The 23,232-nt window shown below is 38.8% G+C and overlaps 1 protein-coding gene across 3 annotated transcripts in view; it reads right to left on the bottom strand.

Annotated features, from left to right (window-relative positions):
* The window catches only part of SPEN (spen family transcriptional repressor), a 99,668-nt gene that overhangs the window by 43,455 nt on the left and 32,981 nt on the right, over positions 1-23,232 (bottom strand). For 2 of the 3 annotated variants that reach the window (XM_082685427.1, XM_082685428.1), the window contains one exon: positions 20,265-20,741. The exons of the other annotated variant lie outside the window; for it this stretch is intronic. In XM_082685427.1, coding sequence (XP_082541553.1) covers positions 20,265-20,741 — 477 coding nt within the window. The remainder of the gene's footprint in view (positions 1-20,264; positions 20,742-23,232) is intronic. 3 annotated transcript variants of the gene reach the window in all.

Genomic DNA, 23,232 nt, shown 5'->3' with positions numbered 1-23,232 from the left:
AATCTTTGGGGGCGCCTGGGTGGCTCAGTGGGTTAAGCCGCTGCCTTCGGCTCAGGTCATGATCTCAGGGTCCTGGGATCGAGCCCCACGTCGGGCTCTCTGCTCAGCCGGGAGCCTGCTTCCCCCCCCCCTCTTTCTCTCTCTCTCTCTCTCTGCCTGCCTCTCTGCCTACTTGTGATCTCTGTCTGTCAAATAAATAAATAAAATCTTTTTAAAAAATAAAATCAAATCAAATCTTTAAGGATGCTTAATCTTTAGGTTACTTAGAAGGGAGGGGCTATTTTGAAGATTATGACTTTTTGACTTTGGAGGAACTAACGTGATTGGCAGTGGAAGGAATTACACGTAAAATTCCTTAAAAATTTACTGACTTAAGGAGAATGCCTGGGTGGCTCATTTAACCCACTGCCTTCAGCTCAGGTTATGATCCCAAGGTCCTGGGATCGGTCCCGCATCCAGCTCCTTGCTCAGCAGGGAGCCTGCTTCTCTCTCTGCCTCTGCCTGCCACTCTGCCTGTGTTTGCTCACGCGTGCGCGTGCTCTCTCTCTGAGACAAATAAATAAATAAATAAATAAATAAATAAATAAAATCTTAAAATAAAAATAAAAAGATAATTGAAAACAGGGATTCCAATAGGTATTTGTACACCCACATTCATAGTATGCTTAACACCCAAAAGGTGGAAGCAACCCAAGAGTCCAGGGATAGACAACTGGATAAAAAAAGTATGATCAACATAAAATTGAGCCTTATTCAACCTTTAAAAGGAAGGTAACTGATACTACAATTTGAATGAACCTTGAGGACATTATGCTAAATGAAATAAGCCAGTCATAAAAGGACAAATATTTTATGATTCCACTTACATAAGATACTGAGCAGTCAAATTCATACAGACAGAAAGTAGAGTGGTGGGGGCCAGGGGCTGGGGGAAGGAGAATGAGAAATCCTTGAATGGATACCAAGTTCTAGTTTGGAAAAATAAAAAAGGTTATGGAGGTGGACAGTGGTTGTACAACAATGTAAATGTACTTAAAGCCACTGAACTATATACACTTAAAAATAGTTAAAAGGAGAAGGGCATATAGCTGGCTGAGTCAGTACATCAACTGAGTCTTGAACTCGAGGTTGTTAAGTTCAGGATCCATGCTGGAGAGAGATTACTTTTTTTAAAAGATTTTATTTATTTGACAGACACAGATCACAAGCAGGCAGAGAGAGAGGAGGAAGCAGGCTCCCCAAGGAGCAGAGAGCCCGATGTGGGGCTCAATCCAGGGACCCTGGGATCATGACCCGAGCCAAAGGCAGAGGCTTAACCCACTGAGCCACCCAGGTGCCCTGAGAGATTACTTTTTTTTTTTTTTTTAAAGGTTAAATGGTTAATTTTGTTATTTTGCCAAACGCACACACAGGACTTACTTACAAAGTAAAATACAAAGTGAATAGTTCTTCTCTTTGCCACCTAAGAAAAAGATTCCCAACCAGTCAATGAAACAGGATTCCTAGTGCTTTCTGTCAATAAGGCTCTGCTAAATCAAAGGGTCTCAAAACTGGGCTTTATCCAGGTAAAGTTCCTCAGAAATGATTTCAGAGAAAAGGAATTAGCTGTAACTGGTGATTCTGCAACTACTGCAAAAGATATAGGGAAAACACTAACAGTTCTACCGTATAAATGGTAAATTAAGCTCTTTAGAGCCTAAGGTAATGAAAAGTTGTCTAAATTCTTTAAATCTGGGATCCTTATTCAGAGAAACAATTGATACATTAAAGAGTGGAATTTTAGTTTTTTTATTATGGAACCAATATTTTAACTTCAATTTATTTTGGTTAATAGATTTTATTAGACAAAGGTAGAAGGAGAAAGAGAACTGTATTCCACCAGGAGTAATTTTGTTTTTCACTAGAATCAGCTTTTATTGCTGACATAATTAATAATTTATTCCCTAAGGATTTCTAAGTTTAGTAGAAAGTGTACAGCTCAGAAGTTAACTTTTCCTCTGAGTTCTAGTATCCATCTAGTCTTTAACTATGAATGTTCATAAATATCAAGCATGTCTAAAGCTTAGACAACTACGGGGTTCACTTTTTTAAAAGATTTATTCATTTATTTTAGAGAGAAAGAGTGCACATGTGCGTGAGCAAGTGGGATGGGGGTGGGGGTAATGGGAGTTTCAAGCAATCTCTGCACTGAGCATGGAGCCCAACGCAGGGCTTGATCCCATGACCCTGACTTGAAATCATGACCTGCTTAGTGGGGAGCTTGCTTCTCCCCCTTCAGCTCCCCTATGCTTGTGTTCCCAATCTTGCTATCTGTCATAAATAAATAAAATCTTTTAAAAAAAAAAAAAGTTGATACTTTTTGATACCAATGGAGCCACCCAGGCCCCCTCCCCCACGTCCACTTTACAGGTAGGTAAGATTAATACTAATTAGGTTTAGTGTTCATGGTCACTAAAGCAAATTCAACCACAATAATTAAAATAATTCATTTTATCTATCTTCCTCTTCTGAAATTCAAGAGTTTACATAAGTGAGGGAAAAACAAAATCATTAAAGACTACTTTAAAAGAGTTTGGCAGAAAATACTGCATTGAGCTTAAACATGCTGTATGTGGTTAGCTGTCTCACAAAGGATTAAACACAAGTAACTCTCTAGGATGCAATTACAGCTTCAATTCACGTTTCTTTAAGTTTATTATTTACTATCTTTGGATGGGGTTAAGTAAAAGGAACATGGAAACAGTTCATCTATAGGGTGTGTGCTGGATAATAAAAGTCCCGTCCCCCCTCAAAAAAAAAACCCGAAGGACTATTATTCAGTCTTATAAAGGAAGGAAGTTCTGTCATATGCTACAACATGGATGAATCTTTGAAAACATGTTAAATAAAGTTTAAGCCAGATGCAAAAGGGCTGGTACTACATGACTTCATTTATATGGGTTACCTTGAATAGTCAAATTCAGTAGAGACAAAAAATAAAACAGTAGTTACCAGGGGGCTGGGGGAAGTTTTGCTTGTTTTGTTTGTTCTGTTAAGTAGGCTCCACGCTGGGCGTACACACAGGGCTCAAACTTACCACTCTGAGATCAAGACCTGCACTGAGATCAAGAGGCAGAGGCTTATTAACCCACTAAGCTACCCAGGTACTCCTATGTTTTAATGAGTACAGAGTTTCAGTCTGAGAAGAAAAAGCTCTGGAGATGACTGGTGGCAATGACCGCACAACAAAGTAAATGTACTTAGTGCCCTTGAACTGTACACTTAAAAATGGTGAGAACAGGGGCGCCTGGGTGGTTCCTGGAATCAAGCCCATCACCGGATTCCCTGCCCAGCGGGAAGTTGGCCTCTCCTCCATCTGCTTCTCCCCCTGCTCATGCTCTCTCTCTCAAATAATAAAATCTTTTTTAAAAAATAAATAAATAAATAAAATGGTTAAAATGGCAGCTTTTACACTATGTATATTTTGCCATAATTTAAAAATCTGGCATTAAAAATATAATTTGAGGGAATCCTGGGTGGCTCAGTCAGTTAAGCTTCTGCCTTTGGCTCAGGTCATGATCCTGCGGTCCTGGGACTGAGCCCCGCCTCGGGCTTCTGCTCATTAGGGAGTCTTCTCCCTCTTCCTTTGTCCCTCCCCTGGCTCATGCTCTCTCTTTCTTTCAAATAAATAAATAAATAAATAAAATCTTTAAATATATATTTGAAGGTTTCAAAAGTTATTGTTTTAATAAAAGCAAAAATTCCAAGAGGCTATGCTCTTATTAAACTAGGGGGGCACCTAGCTGGCTCAGGCAGTGGAACATGTGACTCTTGACCTCAGGGTTGTGAGTTCAAGCCCCAAGTTGAGTGTAGGAATTACTTTGGAATTAAAAACAACAACAACAACATTCAGGGACGCCTGGGTGGCTTGGTTGGGCATCTGCCTTCAGCTCAGGTCATGATCTCACATTCTGAGACAGCACTGGGCTGCTTGCTCAGTGGGGAGTCTTCTCCCTCTGCCTGCTGCTCCCCCTGCTTGTAGGCATTCTCTCTCCCACAAATAAATAAATCTTTTTTAAAAGTGCTAAAAAAAAATTCAAAAATTTTCTTTTAAAAACAAATGAATAAACAAATAAAATAAACTATTATTAAGAATCAGGTATGCTGGGACGCCTGGGTGGCTCAGTTGGTTAAGCAGCTGCCTTCGGCTCAGGTCATGATCCCAGCGTCCTGGGATCGAGTCCCATATCTGGCTCCTTGCTCCGCAGGGAGCCTGCTTCTCCGTCTGACTCTACCTTCCACTCTGTCTGCCTGTGCTCGCTCTTGCTCACTCTCTCTGACAAATAAATAAAATCTTTAAAAAAAAAAAAAAAAAAAAGAATCAGGTATGCTACAAGGCCCTAAAATTCCCTAGTTAATATTTCATAATGGGTAAAGTTAAAAAACTTGCCTACGTATTGTCACTGTGTCTGAAACACCTTGCCTTAGAATTACTTTTGGCTAAAATTCCAAAGAGCCTGGGTTCATGGAGTTATTATATTCTTGGCAAAACCTTAAGAGTCAGAAAAACTGCTGCTCAAGTAACTCAAAGCAAAAAGCATCAAACACGCATTATCCCTGAAAGTTGTAAGCAGACGTAACATGTATGCCTAAGGAACAAGAAATTCTGTATGGCAGCAAAGCTAAACTGTCGATTATAATACAGTGGGATTTTCTCATTCCCTTAACCTCACGCAGTTTATAAAATCAGATGTACTTCTTCTTGTTTGAACAACCAAAATGTTTCAGAACACATAAACCAAAAAAAGCTTACAAATCAAGTGAAACCATGGTTCTTTTTAACTTCAAGTGGTTATATACAACGGCTGAAACCTTTACCAAACCCACAAGTAAACTTGAACCTTGAGTTCTGCCTTCTTCCAACTGAACTTTGGTGCTAATTACATCTCCTTCCTGGCCAGAATAAAAAAGAAGTCTGCTATTTCCAACTTCTGAGCTCTCTGTTAAGGTAGTTCCAGACCCAAGAGGTTAGAAGGGCACCTAATTCCCCAGCAGGAAGCCTAAAGCCATCTATTACTTGGTGCACTTGTTTATTTATTTATAAATGACTTCAAATTACTCAATACGACAAACTCCAGCCTCAAGTCCTGCTTAACTCCCGCACTCTCTTCCAGTGGAAACAAACTCAAAGCTCCAGTCCAAATGGCTCTAACCACCATGACAAAGCACATTCAGGACAGGGCTAGTCTGCTCTTCCCTCTACCACCGAAAATGACATTCAAAGAATCACAAAACTCAACACTGAATTCTACTCCAGAAACCAACACTGTATGTTAACTAAAATTTAAAAAACAAAAACAAAAAAACACAGTTTTGGTTACATAAATTATGTCTAGAAGCAACACTATATGCATTAGTCTTATTCTAATTCCAACATCAGAATTCCACTGTACATATACACACACATTTCAAAACTCTACCAAAAGTATTAAACATCACTTAAAACTTACTTTCACTTAAGGAATTTTTTTAATCATTAAAAAATTACTCTGGTTAAAATGATTTAATTTTCTTCTTGGGGAATTAAACTAATTGGAGGCTTAGATATTTAAGTTTTTCAAAAGCTGAAATATTCCCTTGGCCACCCTAGAAATAAACATGCACTTCAGCCTAACCAAAACAAAATTTGCTGAAGATGGAATCTGAAAGTACTTCAGTCTGTATCTTAGGCTCACAAGTCCCAATAACCTTTTCTATTAATCCATAACTGCAAAGAGAATATAAGGGTCTTGGAATTAAAATTAAAAGAATATTGTTTCTCTTTAAAAAAATGAAAAGCATTAAACAGATGCACAAATTACTTCATGACATTAGAATCTTAATAGAGGGACGCCTGGGTGGCTCAGTTGGTTAAGCAGCTGCCTTCGGCTCAGGTCATGATCCCAGCGTCCTGGGATCGAGTCCCGCATCAGGCTCCTTGCTCGGCAGGGAGCCTGCTTCTCCCTCTGCCTCTGCCTGCCATTCTGTCTGCCTGTGCTTGCTCTCTCCCCTTCTCTCTCTCTGATAAATAAATAAAATCTTTAAAAAAAAAAAAAATAGAATCATATAGTATGTGGCCTTCTGTGCTGGTTTCTTTCACTTAGCATGTTTTTGAGGTCTGTCCACTGTATAGCAAAGATTAGTACTGGTGTAAAGACTAGCCAAATTTAAAGTGCTCAATAGCCACATGTGGCCTGTAGACCGTACTGAGCAACCTGGCTATGGAACCAAAAAGCTCCTCAAGAAACAAACATTTTCACCTGTTAAGTAAGAGACTATGTTAGAGGCACGTGGGTGGCTTAGTCAGTTAAGCCTCTGCTTTCGGCTCAGCTCGTGATCCCAGGGTCCTCGGATCAAGATCCACACACTGGGATTCCTGCTCAACCAGAAATCTGCTTCTCTCTGTCTCCCCCCACCCCCACCTCGGTCCACTACTCATTTTCTCGCTTTCAAATAAAATCTTTAACAAAAACAAAAACCTTGGGGGGGAAAAAAAAGACCATGTGAAAGCCATGAGAATCCTTAAAAAGAAATGTCATTTATGACAGATAACAAAGGGTTTGTGTTTTTTGTTGTTTCTTCTTTTAAAGACTTCCTTATTTGAGAGAGAGAGGGAGGGCGGGAGAGCACGAGTAGGAGGAGCAGAGAGAAAAGAAGTCTCAAGCAGATGCCTTGCTGAGCTCAGAGCCGTGATGCGCTTGATCCCACACCTTGGTATCATGACCTGACGCAAAACCAAATTCAGACACTTATCCAACTGAGCCACTGAGTCTGCTTCTCCTTCTCCCCCTGCTTGGCTTCTCTCTCTCTCTCTCAAAAAAGTAATTAAAATCTTGAGAGAGGGAGAAAGAACGTAAGAAAGAAAGAGGGAGGGAGGGAGGGAGGAAAGTACAGAATTAACAGAGAAAGTGGACCTTAACTCTAGGGTACCTACCACTTCATACTTCAAAAACTATCTTTGCTAATGATTTGAAACAAAAAATACCCACCACCCCGTCCTTGTTCAGTATTTTACCAACAATTCACACAAGTGTATTTATTAATTTAGTGACATTAAGAAAGACTCAATGGTTATTAACTAAGCCAAATTCTTAAAATGTCCAACCCTATTTTATTGAGGTAGGTATATATACATATATATATATAGTCTTCCCACCTGAGTCTATGAACATATCTTACTACTACCCACATGGTAGCATATAGTTCTTCTTATCTCCTCATCTATACCAAGAAAAGTTTTTAGAGTACGACTCAGCTTCTTAGGAGAAACGAGCTCTGTTCCGCAAAGTTAATCTTAAAATGTATTTCACTTAGGGACACTTAGGTGGCCCATTCGGTTGATCGTCCAACTCTTGGTTTTGGCTCAGATCACGATCTCGGGGTCACAGGATCACACCCCACATAAGGCTCCGAGTTCAGTGCCCAGTGTGCTTGAGTCTCTCTCCTCCTCTGCCCCTTACCCTGCTCACATGTGTGTACTCCCTCAAATAACTCTACAATACAGATAAATTTCACTTATTATTCTGTCTATCTGGAAAGAGTTAATTCATCTATTCAACAAAGTGTGTTTAGGAAGATGTTCTATAGAGGTCACTTCATACAACTTCTAGCAACAGTAAACTCCAGTAGCATATAATTTAATGAATGACCACATAACTTAAGTAAACAAATCACCAGAGGGTGCTCTATATTTTCATAAGAGAAGCAATCACAAAACTATCCTTCGCAACTAAGGGCAATCATTTAGTTTATACTCTAAGACACAGATTTTTAAAAAGGGGGAAGGTACCTATAATAAAATCTCGGCTAATTCTGAATTTCAGAAAGTGGTAATGTTTAAAATAAGATTTTAACTTAAAAATACGATTACCACATTTTCCTTTATATCTGTGATGGATGATCCCTCATTCAGGACAGGTTGAAATTATATCAGGGTTTCTGAGAATGACCTCCAAATGGAAATACCTCACAAAAGATAAAAGAGAACACCAAAACTGCTCTGAATAAACTTCTACCATAAGTAAAAGAGGTTTCAATCTCATTCCAAAAGCCTGAAACATAAGCAAGGTTATGGAAATTTCCATTTTCTATACAGCCCTGGCATCCAGAAAGACAAAAATAAATGTACTCTTTTATTTGAGGCTTTAATTTGTGGCTTAGTGACTTCTGGGTGTTCTCTGATGAGGAATTAGGCCATGTTTAATCACTTAATTCCCTTATTTCTCAAAGAAGAAAGCTAAGAGGTTCTTTATATGCACAAAGTAGCCATGACACTAACAATTGGCAATTTAAGCATAATATTTTTTTAGAGTTTGCCTCCAAGTTAAACAAAATTCAGCCCAGTTCTTTTAATTTTAAAATTTGTTGTTTAGGATTTTAATCTGAATTACTTTTTGTTAATTTGAAAGCAACATTTTAAAAATTCACTTCCAAAAAAAACTTACTTCACATTAAAATTCACAAGACATGGAGTCACAAGCTTATCCCCAAATCTATTTTCATTTCTTCCATCTAACAATCAAACCAAAACAAACCTCAGCACAACCCAAATGGAAAGAATGAAAATGTGTAAAGGAGGGACAGTTTGTCACTTCAAAAAGACTAACTTAACTAAAAGCGCAATTCCTGAGGAACTCTGTAAATTAGTTACATTTTAACTTATCTGAGAGAAGGAGAGTGGGGAAGGGAAGGAGGGAGAACAGGAACAGAGAGAGTCTCTGCCGGACTCTGGGCAAAGGGTGGAGCCTGCCAGGGGACTGGATCTCACAACCCTCCGAGATCATGACTGGAGCCAAAATGAAGAATCTGAGACTCAAGTGACAGAGCCATCAAGGCACACTAAATTTTTAATAATAAATTCTTTATCACCATGTGCAAATCATGTTATTATGTACCGGAGCAACAGTAGGGCAGACGCTGTTTTTTTTAAGCCTTGGTTTTTAAAGGATAAAAATCAAAAAGTTACAGGGAAAGCAAGGGAGTAACAGAGTAAAATGCACTGGAAATAGCAGAGTTCACACCAGCTTCTTAAACTCCTTGCTCTATCTGAAATGCCTCCGCCTAGGAATGAACCGGGGTTAAGCAGCAGCGGCTTTCACGGCCTGCCCCTCCCCACTGCCTGCCCAGTCCCAGCACAGACGCCTGCCCGGTCACCACCCCACCCCCGGGGCTGAGGGCTGGGCAGAAACTCTGGCAAAATAAGGAAGCCTCTGGGAGATGGCAAGCGGCCAACTCAAACTGGATAATTCCAGTTTAGGCTGGTTTGACTCACAAACAAGCAGTTCTTAGCTTTCCCCGCAATATTCAGACACACTGGCTGCCGAGGCGGCACACAATGAGCTCTCCTCATTTGCTCTCAGCGTTAAGTCTACCTTGTTCTCATTTCCCTCGCAGCAGGGGATCTCAAGTGAAAGCCGGATTCTCCGTACACAGCAAATACGGATCAGCCTAGCACTTGTTTCCACAACTGCCTATTCCATACAGAACCCTAATGCTGATACCACCTATTAAGACAGCCTTACTGAAACGCTGGTACCCAACAAAAAGAAAGGAACCAGAAAGGAAATCAATCTATTTATAGAGCTCCACAATGGAAGTTAAGCCCATCAGGGCAGTCACAAAGCAAACACCTCCATTTTCCATATTCAGCATTAAAAAGGTTTGGCTAGCTAATAGGACTCCCAAAGATAGAAGATTGTGTATAGCTTATTGCCCCCAAAATAAACTTCAAAAATGTAGGCTCTTCAATTGTTGGTGGGAATGGAAAACGATACATACAGAAATATACATACATAACTATACACACACACACACTCTCTCTCTCTCTCTCTCTCTCTCTCTCACTGGGGAGCACTCTCCAAAGCACAGACTGCGGAACACTTATTCCATGCTGCTCAAGAGCCCCCAAACTGATTTAAGAGGGAATGAACAAATGCTCACTCTGCTGGAAAGTAACAGTAATTTAAGGAGCTACTCAAAATATGGGGAGACTTTGGGACACCTGGGTGGCTCAGTTGGTTAAGCCGATACCTTCGGCTCAGGTCAGGATCCTAGGCTCCTGGGATCAGAGTCCCTTGCTCAGCGCGGAGCCTGCTTCTCTCTCTGCTTCTGCCTACCACTCTGCCTGCCTGTGCTCTCTCTCTGACAAATAATAAATAAGATCTTTAAAAATATATATATATGTGGGGAGACTTTGTGTATTTTAAATCTAACAGTTTTCTCCAGGAGTGGCAGACACACTAACATGCTTGCTGTTCTCGTCTTTCCCCTTCTCCCTCCAAGCAGGTAGCTTTTTAAAGAACTTCAATTCCTGTCAACTGTACCGCATAAAATAAAGAAAAAATAAATTTTCTATTGAAAAAAAGAGAACTTAGATACCAGTATTTCAAGGAGAAGAGTCATAAAGTCAATAAAACTATTAGATGGTTTTAATTTCCTCACAAATTAAGAGCTGCAGATCTCAAGACAAAAACTTTATTTAAGGGGCATTTGGGTGGCTCAGTGGGTTAAAGCCTCTGCCTTCAGCTCAGGTCGTGATCTCAGGATCCTGGGACCCTGCCCTGCATCGGACTGTCTGCTCAGTGGTGAGCCTGCTTCCCTTCCTTTCTCTCTGCCTACCTCTCTGCCTATTTGTGATCTCTGACTGTCAAATAAATAAAATTTAAAAAAACACAAAACTTGAATGGTTGAAAATAGAGCAATGAATACATTTTATTTACAACACTGACTTTATGCGAAACAGTTCCATTCCAAATCTAATTTCAGGGGCTCCTGGGTGGCTCAGTCAATTAAGCATCAGGACCCCAGGGTCCTGGGATGGAGCCCCACATCAGGCTCCCTGCTCAGCTGGGACCCTGTTTCTCCCCCTGCTTGTACTCTCTCTCTCCCGGTCAAATAAAGAAATCTTTTTTTTTAAAAGTCTAAGATAATTTGAGCTACCTAAAAAAGTAAAAATGAGGCAGAAGTACAAAATAATAAAACAGGCGAAGAATGGTTGTGAAACCCAGAAATAAATCAGCTATTTAAAATGCATTAAAATGGTTATTTTACTTAGGCTTAAAATAAGCATGCAAATATTTTCATTTTATACAAAAGGGGCAAAAATATAAACATCCCTCCTAAGAATATTTGTTATCTTTGACTTTGGCTTCTTAAAGGCTTGAATAAACCTTTACTGTTCTCCTTCAAAGTCCTCTGAATGCTCCCAAAACATACACTTCACCAGTTATCCCCAAATCAATAAACATCTAATCGTCTATTTTTACATGTTAGTTAGCATAATTTGTTTCAATGGTTTCTTCCCTTTACACAATCAAGAACAAAAAAAAATCTCAACTTAAATGATTCATCTCAAACTGACAGGTATAAACACTAGCAAACAGGAGAAAGGTTGGTATTATTATGCAGTAAAACCAACTTAATTTCTATAATCCCTTCAATCCTACACAACTACAAACAAGAGCTGGGAGAAAAGTCATGGTTCCTAAACACCAATTTCCCAAATATTGTTTGATTCATTGTATCAATTTTTCTCCTGAGATTGAAAGTCATTACTTTAAGTGATACTGACTTTCTTCTGTTAAAAAAAGAAATACAAACTATTTTTGTGCCCCTAAATATATCTGAGAATAAGAAATCATAGTGCAGGGGCACCTGGGCAACTCAGTCGTTAAGTGACTGCCTCAGGCTCAGGTCATGGAGCCCTCCCTGCTCAGCCTGCTTGTATTCCACCTCTTGCTGTGGCTCTCTATGTCAAATAAATAAATAAAATCCTAATTTTTTTCAATTTATTTATTTATTTGTTTGTTTGTTTGTTTGTTTATTTGACAGACATCACAAGTAGGCAAAGAGGCAGGCAGAGAGGCAGGGGGGGGGGCGACTCCCCACCGAGCAGAGAGCCCGATGCGGGGCTCAATCCCAGGACCATGGGATCATGACCTGAGCCAAAGGCAAGAGGCCCAACCCCCTGAGCCATGAAGGCGCCTCAAAATCCTAAATTAAAAAAAAAAAAAAAAAAAAGGAATCACAGAGCAACAAAAACATTTTACTTCCAACTAAATATTAAAATTATTTGCCTATTTGTTATTATAGATAAGAGATCACTTTGAGGATTAAAAGCTCAAATGTGTTTTTATGATTGAACATTTCAAAAATCAGGGCGCCTGGGTGGCTCAGAGCGTTAAGCCTCTGCCTTTGGCTCAGGTCATGATCTCAGGGTCTTGGGATCGAGTCCCACATCGGGCTCTCTGCTCAGCAGGGAGCCTGCTTCCTCCTCTCTCTCTCTCTGCCTGCCTCTCTACCCGCTTGTGATCTCTGTCAAATAAATAAATAAAATCTTAAAAAAAAAAAAACATTTCAACAATCATCAAAAAACTGCTAATTATTAATTCCTTTAACACCAAAATACTGACTTTTGGGGCACCAGGCTGGCTCAGTCAGTGCAGCATGCCACTCTTGATCTCAGGGTCATGAGTCAGAGCCCCAGGGTTGGGCACAGAAGTTACTAAAAAATAAAATCTTTAGGAGGGCCTGAGTGGCTCAGTGGTTAAGTGTCTGCCCTTCAGTTCAGGTCATGATCCCACAGTCCAGGGATGGAGCCCCAGGTTAGGCTCCCTGCTCAACAGGGAGTCCGCTTCTCTACCTGCCTCTACCTCTGATCATGTTCTCTGACTCTGCAAACAAATATTTATTAAAAAAAAAAAAAAAAAAAAAAGGACTTTTACTTCATATATAGTATTGAAATTACATCCAAATCTGACAGTTTCCAGCACATTATACCTATCATAAGCAAACTGTATAGTCCGGTACTAAAATGAGCGTTCCTTCCTTTTCCATATCAGTATTCTATATAAGCATATTTGTAAAATAAGAGAAATGGAAGGTACACGGTCAACTTTGATACACATACCACCACCAATCCCAATGGCTTCCCTCTCACCTTATCGGCCTCATCCATAATCTTACACAAACCTGCAAGATGACAACAATTTTGGAAAATTTCTTCTTCTTCTTCTTTTTTTTTTAAACTTAGTGATAGTAAAGCAAAGTTTAATGAATACAAAGCTCCCAAAGGGGTGGGGGGACCAGAGAGGGTTGCCTAGAAAATTTTCTACATGAACCTGAAAGTTCTCTCTCCTTAAATAAGTAGCTGCAAACCTCCTCTTGAAATCATAGACAAAGGGTATTTAAAAAAAACTCCCCCTCTCAGAAACTATAATGTCTTGATTGTTCACAAAAAGACTAGCAGAACAGGTCTTAACAGAAAAAAAAAAATGCTCACTACATTCCTTTTAACTATGTTGTTGTAAAAATTCAGAATCTGTTTAATATTGCTAATTACTGTTTAAATATAATTCAGGTAAAATAATCTTAAATGGTCTATCATTAAAAAATGAGTACGGTTATGGTCAACTTTGAAATAATTTACTAAAAATGTATAAAAGAAACATACAAATAAGTTCTACAAATAATACAAGCAATAAGAAGTGTTTTTCAGGGTGCTTGGGTGGCTCAGTCAGTTAAGCATCTGCCTTCCACTGAGATCATGCCCCACATGTGGCTCCCTGCTCTGATCCCCCCTCCTCCACTCATCTTCTCTATTGAGTCTGTCTCTCGCTCCAAAAAAAAAAAAAAAAAAAAGAAAGAAAAGAAGTATTTTTAATTTCCTCTTCAATAAGAAATAAATTTTTTTTAAAAAGTAAATTATTCCAACTGCAAAGCTACGACATTAAACAAGAGAGGGGCTTTAGCAGAAACCACACCACATCTTAACAGAGCATCAGTGTTGAAAAGTCTGATTGCTCAAAGTTCCACATGCTTGAGGCACCTGGGTCGTTCAATGGGTTAAAGCCTCTGCCTTCGGCTCAGGTCAAGATCCCAGGGTCCTGGGATTAAGCCCCACATCGGGCTCTCTGCTCAACGGGGAGCCTGCTTCCTCCTCTCTCTCTCTGACTGCTGCTCTGCCTACTTGTGATCTCTGTCAAATAAATAAATAAAATCTTTAAAAAAAAAAAAAGTTCCATATGCTTTTCTTGTTACTTCAAATAAACACCACAAAGGCTATTTCAAATGCCAGTTTTCCTGCCCTGGAAGTAAGAAGAGTGTCTCTCTCTCTCCCCAACTCTTCCTGTCCCCAAGTCTCTTCCTTAAATCTTCCAACTGTGGGGGTGCCTGGCTGCTCAGTCAGTAAAGCATGCAACTCTTGATCTCAGGGTCATGAGTTTAATTCCCACATTGGGCATGGAGCTACTTTTAAAAATCTTCCAACCGTGACGGTATAAAAGAAATTCCAGTAATATAATTAATTATACCAAAAAACATATGAAATTTCATCAAGTTTTTTTTTTCTTAAGATTTTATTTATTTATTTGACAGACAGAGATCACAAGTAGGCAGAGAGAAAGGAAGGGAAGCAAGCTCCCCGCCGAGCAGGGAGCCCCATGCGGAACTCAATCCCAGAACACTGGGATCATGACCTGAGCCAAAGGCAGAAGCTTTAACCCACTGAGCCACCCAGGCGCCCCATCATCAAGTATTTTCCAAATCAATTTATTCCTATTTAAAAAATATGTATGTAGAAAGCTTGTTCTAATAAATTCTGATTCAGGGCACCTGGGTGGCTCGAGTTGGTTAAGTGTCCAACTCTTAATTTCGGGTCAGAATTTTAGAGTTGTGAGACTGAGAGCCACATTAGACTCCATACTTAGCGGGGAGTCTGCTTGAGATTCTATCTCCTTCTCCCTCTGCCCCCCCACCACGCTCACGTGTGCTCTCTCTCTCTCTAAAAAAATAAAAATAAAAAAGAAAAGAAAAAAATTCTGATTTATTCAAACAGGTAACTAAGCATGATTTAATGCGATATGGTTTACCAAGAGCCACAATGAGACAATGAAATGTCACTAACTACCGTTATTTTCATGTAGTTATCTTTGCTTATTACTACTATTCATTTTGTTTCCACCTAAAGACCTATTTTTGTGAGAATAAAACTCTGTAGTTACCAGATGTATTTAGACAGACAAACCAGCAGGATTCAGAAGAACAAAAAGGAAAAGTCTGACCCTAGCCCAAATAGCTTTCAAGACAGATGAGGCTCCTTCTGGAAAGCAGGAAAGATGCACTAGCCACAGACACCCAGATTAATATAAATACATGTTAGCTCTTAATTAGACATATATGTAGTTTTCTGTTTTGGCTCAGCCATTGCAAATGTTTAATCTAAACTAATCTATTCTTGGGGTGCCTGGATGACTCAGTCAGAAGAGCATCTGGGGGCACCTGGGTGGCCCAGGGGGTAGGCCTCTGCCTTTGGCCCAGGTCATGAGCTCAGGTTCCTGGGATCGAGCCCCACATTGGGCTCTCTGCTCTGTGGGGAGCCTGCTTCCCCCTCCTCTGTCTGCCTCTCTGCCCACTTGTGATCTCTCTCTCTCTGTCAAATAAATAAATAAAATCTAAAAAAAAAAAGAAGAGCATCTGACTCTTAATCTCAAGGTCAAGAGTTCAAGCCCCACACTGGATGTAGAGATTACAAAAATAATAATAAACTTTAAAAAATATTAAAAATAAATAAATTAGTTCTATTCTTGGGGATCCATACAACCTATCTTATTCCATAAATTTCGTGTGCACAAACACACAGTATTTGTTAAACAGATGGCTGAATATAAACTCAAAAGTTAAATTTAGACTAAATTTAGAGATTTAGAGAAGTAATCTACTGAATAGGAGGGAAAGGAATAGGAACAGGTTTAGGATTATCCAAATCTCAACTCTCTCCCTTTACCCTTTCATCCATTTTTTCCCCATGCTTTCAGTAAACTCTTAAAGCATGTAGAATCAAGGACTAACTGCAAGGATATCTTTTCAGCAATCTGGTGAAGCCTCTGCACTTTTCAGAATAATGTTTCTAAATGCATAAAGTAAAATAAACAGGAATAAAAATGGAAGCCAATTATATTGACAGTTATTAAAATATTCAAAATGTTGTGTTATAATGTTTTCATTAACATTAACTTATAATACTTAACACTGAATTTAGTAACTACGTAATTCCCAGTAGTCCCAGTAATGATGACTAGACAAGGCATTTTGAGATATCTGCAACTATAATAAACTACCTGCGGATTTATACTGGTAACAAAGTAACCCATACCGTCAGTACTACTTTTTTTTTGTTGCCTACTTTCATAATGCGAAGCGATAATTAATTTCAGTTACAGATTACTAGTGAAAAGATGTAATTTTCCCCATTCAAGTTCAGGAACCCTAAACCAGCCCAATCATCTTTCGGTTCGATCAAAGTAAACCACTGGGAAACAAAACACAAAAACTATTTTAAGATATCAGGATGGAGCACCTGGGTGACTCAGTCGTTTAGTGTCTGCCTTGGGCTCAGGTCATGATCCCAGGGTCCTGAGATTGGGGCCCCACAACGGGGACCCTGCTCAGTGGGAAGCCTGCTTCTTACTCTCCCACTACCCTTCTTGTGTCCCCTCTCTCGCTGTCAGATAAATAAATAGAATCTTTTTTTAAAAGGGGGGGGTGCCTAGGTGGTTCAGTGGGTTGGGTGTCTGCCTTCTGCTCAGGTCATGATCTCAGGGTCCTGGGATCCAGCCCCACATCGAGCTCTCTGCTGGGCGGGTAGCCTGCTTCCCCCTCTCTCTTTGCCTGCCTCTCTGCCTACTTGTGATCTCTGTCAAATAAATAAATAAAACCTTCAAAAAAAAAAAAAAGCTATCAGTAAAGTTTATGAACTAAATTCAATAAATTCTTCAATTCCTTTAACCTGTATTACAGAAAATTCACTAACATGACAGGAAAAAGAAACCCAATGATAGGAAACTACAAAAATCAGGTATGTTCAACTTCAATCTGGCCTTTAAAAAAAAAAAAAAAAAAAGGAGATTTATTTATTTATTTATTTGACACCGCTGGGGAGGCAGGGACAGGGAGAGAGGGAACACAAGCAGGGGGAGTGGGAGAGGGAGAAGCAGGCTCTCTGTGGAGCAGGAAGCCCAATGAGGGGCTTGTTTCCAGAACCCTTGGGATCATAAACTGAGCCGAAGGCAGAATTTTAAGGACTGAGCCACCCAGGAACCCCTCAATCAGGGCTTTTAAAAAAAATACTTTTGTGGAATATATACATTTAAAATTTTCTGTTGAAAGGAAAAGTGACTCCCTAAACCACACAAAGAGACAGACAGCACCACAGAGCTGCACACAGGAAAGCTTATACCATTAAGTTCCAGGTCTCACCAGTTAAATACTGAGAATAGTTATGCAGAAACTGTAGGTGTGTCATTTATAAAGAGTTCACAACCAGACTGTTATCAATCCCACGTTTACTCATTGGAAATGCACTGTTAGGAATATGTTCACCAAAGCTCCAACAATTAAGGGGGATGGAGGGTGATTAACTTCCCTGTCAGTCATGCAGACAGAATACAAGCTTGTTTCTATCGCTAGAACCAAGCTACATTTCATCTACTATAAGACGTTAATTTGTAACATTTTTAAAGAACTTGGAAGGTCATGGTTTCACAGTCATAAGGTTTTAAAGATTACAAAAAAGAACTTATTCCCCCCAAAATAAAATTCAACATTCTGAATCTATAAAACATCTCAAAATAATTACCCTCTGGATGTCAGCAAAATAGTAAAAGAAAAAAGGACATCTGATGAAAGGGAGGCTGAGTGGGTATTCTATGCACATCAAAAGATTTTTTTTCTCAGACTTGCTTGGATCATATATAATGACCAATCTTTCAGCTATTTACATTAATTCTACTTTATCCATTGTGTTAACTAAGAACTGTATCTAAGTATTTCAACTATTTACTGAACATGTACTTTGAGAAAGACAATATGCTAAGCTTTATGGTGTGCACAAAGGAAGACCTGGTCTTGTTCTTAAAGGATAGCACTGAAAGGCCTGTCATTCAGTCCCATTTCCAGAAAGTCCACTGTTTCTCACAATCAACATAATCTGATTATTAACACAATGTCTCTTCCACTTGTCCCAAGTTAGGCATTCTCAGAGTCCAAGACTTCCTTCTCTGAACTACTGAAATAGCCTCCTCACCACAATCTCAGTCTTTCCTACTCTAAGTCACCAGATGCCTTTCTAAATCTAAAGCACAGATCTCAACAAACTATCTCCCTTCTCAAAATCTTTCAACCACTCATCTCCGCATAAAGAACTAAACCCAAAATCATTATCATCGTTAAGTCATTCTAAATTACGTGCTGTTCACAAAACATTCTTCCATCTGTATCCTCCAGGTTGTTCCTTCAACCCAGTGTTCCTGCCTAGCCTAAAACTCAGCTCTTCTTGTCGATGAAGTGCTACGTAACAGCCTTTATAGCCCTAAATCATAAAAGCTTCCAGCCCTAAGCACGAATCAGGTAGCTGACAGAAGAGGAAATATCTTCAACAACTGTTAATTTAGGGGCACCTGGGTGGCTCAGTGGATTAAACCCTCTGTCTTCAGCTCAGGTCATGATCCCAGGGTCCTGGGATTGAGCCCCACATCGGGCTCTCTGCTCCATGGGGAGCCTGCTTCCTCCTTTCTCTCCACCTGCCTCTCTGTTTACTTGTGATCTCTGTCAAATAAATAAATGAAATCTTTTTAAAAAAATTATAATTTAGTCCCCGTGTACATTTTCTAAGTTTATCCTGCCTGTGTGGCGTTATCTTTCTGATTGTAAATATTCAGAAGCATATAACCCTTCCTTTAGATTGCATACAGGGATTAGCTCCATCAAATTCATCAGACAGCCTCTGGGTTCAAGTTTTTGAGCCTACAATGCTAAGGGCCAGATCTCAAATCACTATCACTCCCATCAAAGTATAATGCCATCCTGAAGGCCCTGTATCATATTTCTCCAACTTCAACACTTCCACAATTGGCTGGCTTTTCAGTAAGTTTTGACACAATGGAATGCTACGGTGTCCCTTTAAAGAGGTAGGTTTAGAGAAAAAGGACTAAAACCTGAGTACCTTAATTCTATGTAGGAGAAAGTAGGACATAACAAGACTTCATAATCAGCTTATTATAGAGTTCAAATGAATCTTGTCAATTGTTTAACTTGACAATGTAGCAAATAAAATCATGAGAGGCTGAGTTTTCACCCATGTCACAGAGCTGCAACACTGGAGCCAGTACATAATTTTCCCCAAGTACATGATCATTTACTTGTCTCAAATTAATTCGAAGCAGGCAATGCTAGAAGAAAAATAATTAATCTGGGCATTTTAATCAATCAAAAAATTTCGTATCCTATAAATTTAAAATACACAGCATTCAAATATAAAACTAGAATATTTGGCATAAACAGGATCAATAACAGTAGATGGAAACAAGGAATGGTTAAAGACCATTCAAATGCTTCAACAACTGAAGCAGTAATAATAATAGCTAATAATTACTAAAGGCAGCATTTAATATATATGGATATCGAGCTAAGCACTTAAACACTTTTTTCGTTTAATCTTCACAATAATTTTAAAGCCTGATTCTCACAGAAGATGAGAAAGCTGAGGTTTAAGTAACTTGTCCAAGGTTATAAAACGAGTAAGCTGTACTATCTACACAGATCTGTGATAAACTTCTAAGCGGTTTCCTGTTAAGATTACCTTCAAATTATTATTTTTACCTTTAAAATAAAATTTCTTTGTAAAAAAAATTTCCAACTAATAAAATTAGCTCACTCAACCTTAATGAACAGCTAAGTTACAAACTGCATTTAAAGAAAGCTTTTCTACTTGAGATTGTAAACTGGCTTTTACCTTGATATTAAAATTAGTTAAAATGTACTCAAAAGTTGATTTGGTCATTTATAATAGATGGGTCACCAATACATCTTTAAACAAAAGGCTTTTATGAATTTTCAACCAAAATAATAAGTTAGCATTATACACCCAAGAAATTAAAAACTCTAAAGAGATAGATTTTCAGCGGCACAGGATTTACTTCATTCAACTAAAGTTACCGTTTTTCTACCTCTTTTGGCCATTTGAATATTGAACATCTGGAGCAAAAAACAGCATTTGCAAATCACTATTTCAGGTACTTGACAGAATGGTGAATTCCATGGCCACCCACTAATCACAGCTTCTTATATACACAATCCAAGATTACTTACTTTAAAAAATATTACTATGCTACAAATCATTACCACTGATTGTTGAGAATTTGTGACATATTATTCAACAGCTCGTCTGTGATAACAAAAGGCTGTTAACCTACCTGTCACTGCTGGTACTACTGCTGCTGCTGATTGAATCACTACTGGAGGATCTACTCCTAGAGCCGCTGCCGCTAGGGGACCTTGTAGGTCTAGACGCTTGGCTAGCCAGCCTCTGAGGAGACTGATTTCTAGACTGGGATGAATGTGGTGACCGACTCCTGCTGTGCTGGTAATTCCGCTCTGGCCTTCTGCCTCGTACCTCCCGGGTAATATCATCCCTGTAGATATCCCTGTGTACCACACTGGGCAGTGTAAACTGCTCCCGAGCCCTAGGTTCGTATCGGGGGTCATGAGCATCAAAACGGTTTGGACTTCGACTCCGAGAAGCATAATAGAGCCCATGTTGTAAAGTCCGCTCGCGAGGATCTCTATAGTAATCCTGATCGTAATGTCTTGTCCGATCAAATCCTCCCGTCCCCCGTTCATGGTGTCCATAGGCACTATGTTCATAAGCACGCTCCCTGTTATCTGAAGCCCTGCATTTAGGAGGGGGGGAAAAATATTTAATCAATCAGAAAAGGGCAAGCAAAACTAAAAGCAAGTCATGCAAACATTCATTTCAGCATTGTCTGTCTTTGCAACTGTCATTTTCTAAACAGCATTAACCTACTTAGTAAGCAAACACTACCAAGCTTAACATTTTACTTAACTCCAAATATTATTTTCACAGCTGAGCAATCATTGTGTATATTGGGCTTTCATGACTAGTGTTCTGCAAATCAGATGCTCTTTTTATTAGGGATTTTCTGGCTTATATGCAGAAATATACATATACCATCTCCTTTTCATTTGCAGTTTAATGGAACAAAAAGAGACTGTCATTTTAATATCAAAGTTTTCTATACTTCCATCTGATTAAGATACATACCAAACTTTTACTTACTTGACAAATTTATTTTAGGCAAAATTTCCATGATACATTTTAACACAGACATGAAAGCCCTATTGCAATGTATGTCCCAGCAGTAAGAGGGCATTTTCAAAGAAGTCCAGAAAAGAATTTTAAGTATAATTTTCTTTCATTAACTTTCGACTTCTTGGGTAATTATAAAAACTACCAGATTATGTAAACTGCTGTGCCCAAACAATCACATTTAATAACAGAAATGGAATCTTAAAAGAAAAGGTTATCAAAATACTGGATTGACACAAGCTATTTATTCTACGGTAAATTTAACTAACTAAAGAATAAAGATTATTTCATCTACTGGTGCTATCAAATTCCACGTAATTTTTTAAAACAACTATTCCATGATCCCACTTGTTAATGTCTGTGCTTAATGTTTATAGGAAATATGCTCTTAGTCATAGCTAAGCTCAAATTGCCTCTGATGAAATTAGCCAACTTTGGAAACTGTAAGATATTTGAAGGTTGCTATTAGCAATGGATTAACCTAAAAAAATGTTTCTGTAGGACATGACTATTTGCCAACCTACGGTTACAAGAGATTGCTGCATGTTCAATTAAACATGCACTTTTGTGTTGATAATGAAAACCAATGCTAATCCTACACAGAAATCTTAACATTTTCTACTTTTGTAGGAAATCAGAACTCATTTCCTGAGTTCCTAAAATACCATTTCATCACTTGATTCTCAAGTTGAGACTGAGTTTCTTTCCAACATTATCTTTGGATCTGATCTTCTATCAAAAGATTAAGAAATCATCAAAGACACAGAATTAGAATCTCTCCAGTGAAGAATATCTGGCAAAAATCTTACAACTAATATTATGTCCCCAGTAGATACATAAATCCAAATCTCTCCACTAATCTTCATTTTCACCCACCCTTTCTTTCACTTAGTAGCAACCATACCTTCCTAGGCTGTACTTGCTTTTTGCTATGATGTGAAGCAACTGCATGGCAAAAAATGTCAGTACTATCTTTCCTATTTAAAAGTATTGAATAGCTTTTTCCTTTTTAAATGTGCTACATTTCTGGCATTTGGATAGATATTTCAATGTCTAACAAAAAAACAGGGTTTCCTTTGAGACTTAAGAGAAAATTTCACAAATAATTTAATTAGCACCCTATCAAATGTTAATTGGTAAAAGCTGTTATTAATGATATAACAAGCAATAGGCAATAGTTCTAGGAGAATTACTGCTACAGCTGGTATTTTAGAAATATGCAAAGTTCTTATCTATTAGGAAGATACAGAAGGCAGGCACAAGAGCTAGCAGAGCTGAAATCTAATAGCTATTCTTTGATTCATCTATTAGTACTAAATACTTCTAGAGTTAGTGGGGGGGAAAAAGAAGAGAGTTTGACTTGGGTTAGGAGAGGGGCTAATATACACAGGTCAGGACATACCAACCTTTTCCAAGTGTGGAAACACGACCTATAATCCCAATTAAATCTAGGGAGAGAATTGTGAACATAACTTCCCCAATTTTGGCCCCTCTTATGGGGGTAATCCACCTTCTTAATGGGCAAGGGTGTCAAATGATATTTAGATGAACCACAAGGAAAAAAAAAATCTTAGTGACCAGATAAAATAATTCCACTGGAAGCAAGTAGTCCCAGACAAACTGTAACTCTCAAACCCCCAGACTTCTTTCTTGAGATAGTAGACAATTATAAATTCATCCACATTCAAAAAAATTTCCAGCCCTAAGTAGGAATCAGGCAGCTGACAGAAGAGGAAATCTCCTCTACGATTCCACCAAATGAGGAAGAACAGTTGCTCCCCATTAGTTCACCTTTGTAGCCATCCACACAGTCAATTTTGATTGCTGTATCCACAACTGATCGTCACCATGTGTTCAAGGCTAAAGTACCTTTAATTGGACAGCAACTTGCTTAAGAAACAAAATAGTAATCCTCTTCCCCTGGGCTAATGGAATCTTGACTGCATGACATCCCATACATTCCAGCAATTAGAAAAGAATGGCTATATTCCAGGATTTAGAAACATTCATCATCTCAAATTTCCCCCATTCCATCAAGGAGTATAATTCCAACA

This window comes from Mustela nivalis, assembly GCF_964662115.1.
Source record: "Mustela nivalis genome assembly, chromosome: 10".
Taxonomy (NCBI): Eukaryota; Metazoa; Chordata; class Mammalia; order Carnivora; family Mustelidae; genus Mustela; species Mustela nivalis.
Note: the sequence above shows the minus strand (reverse complement) of the source record. Positions and strands in the feature narration are given on the sequence as shown.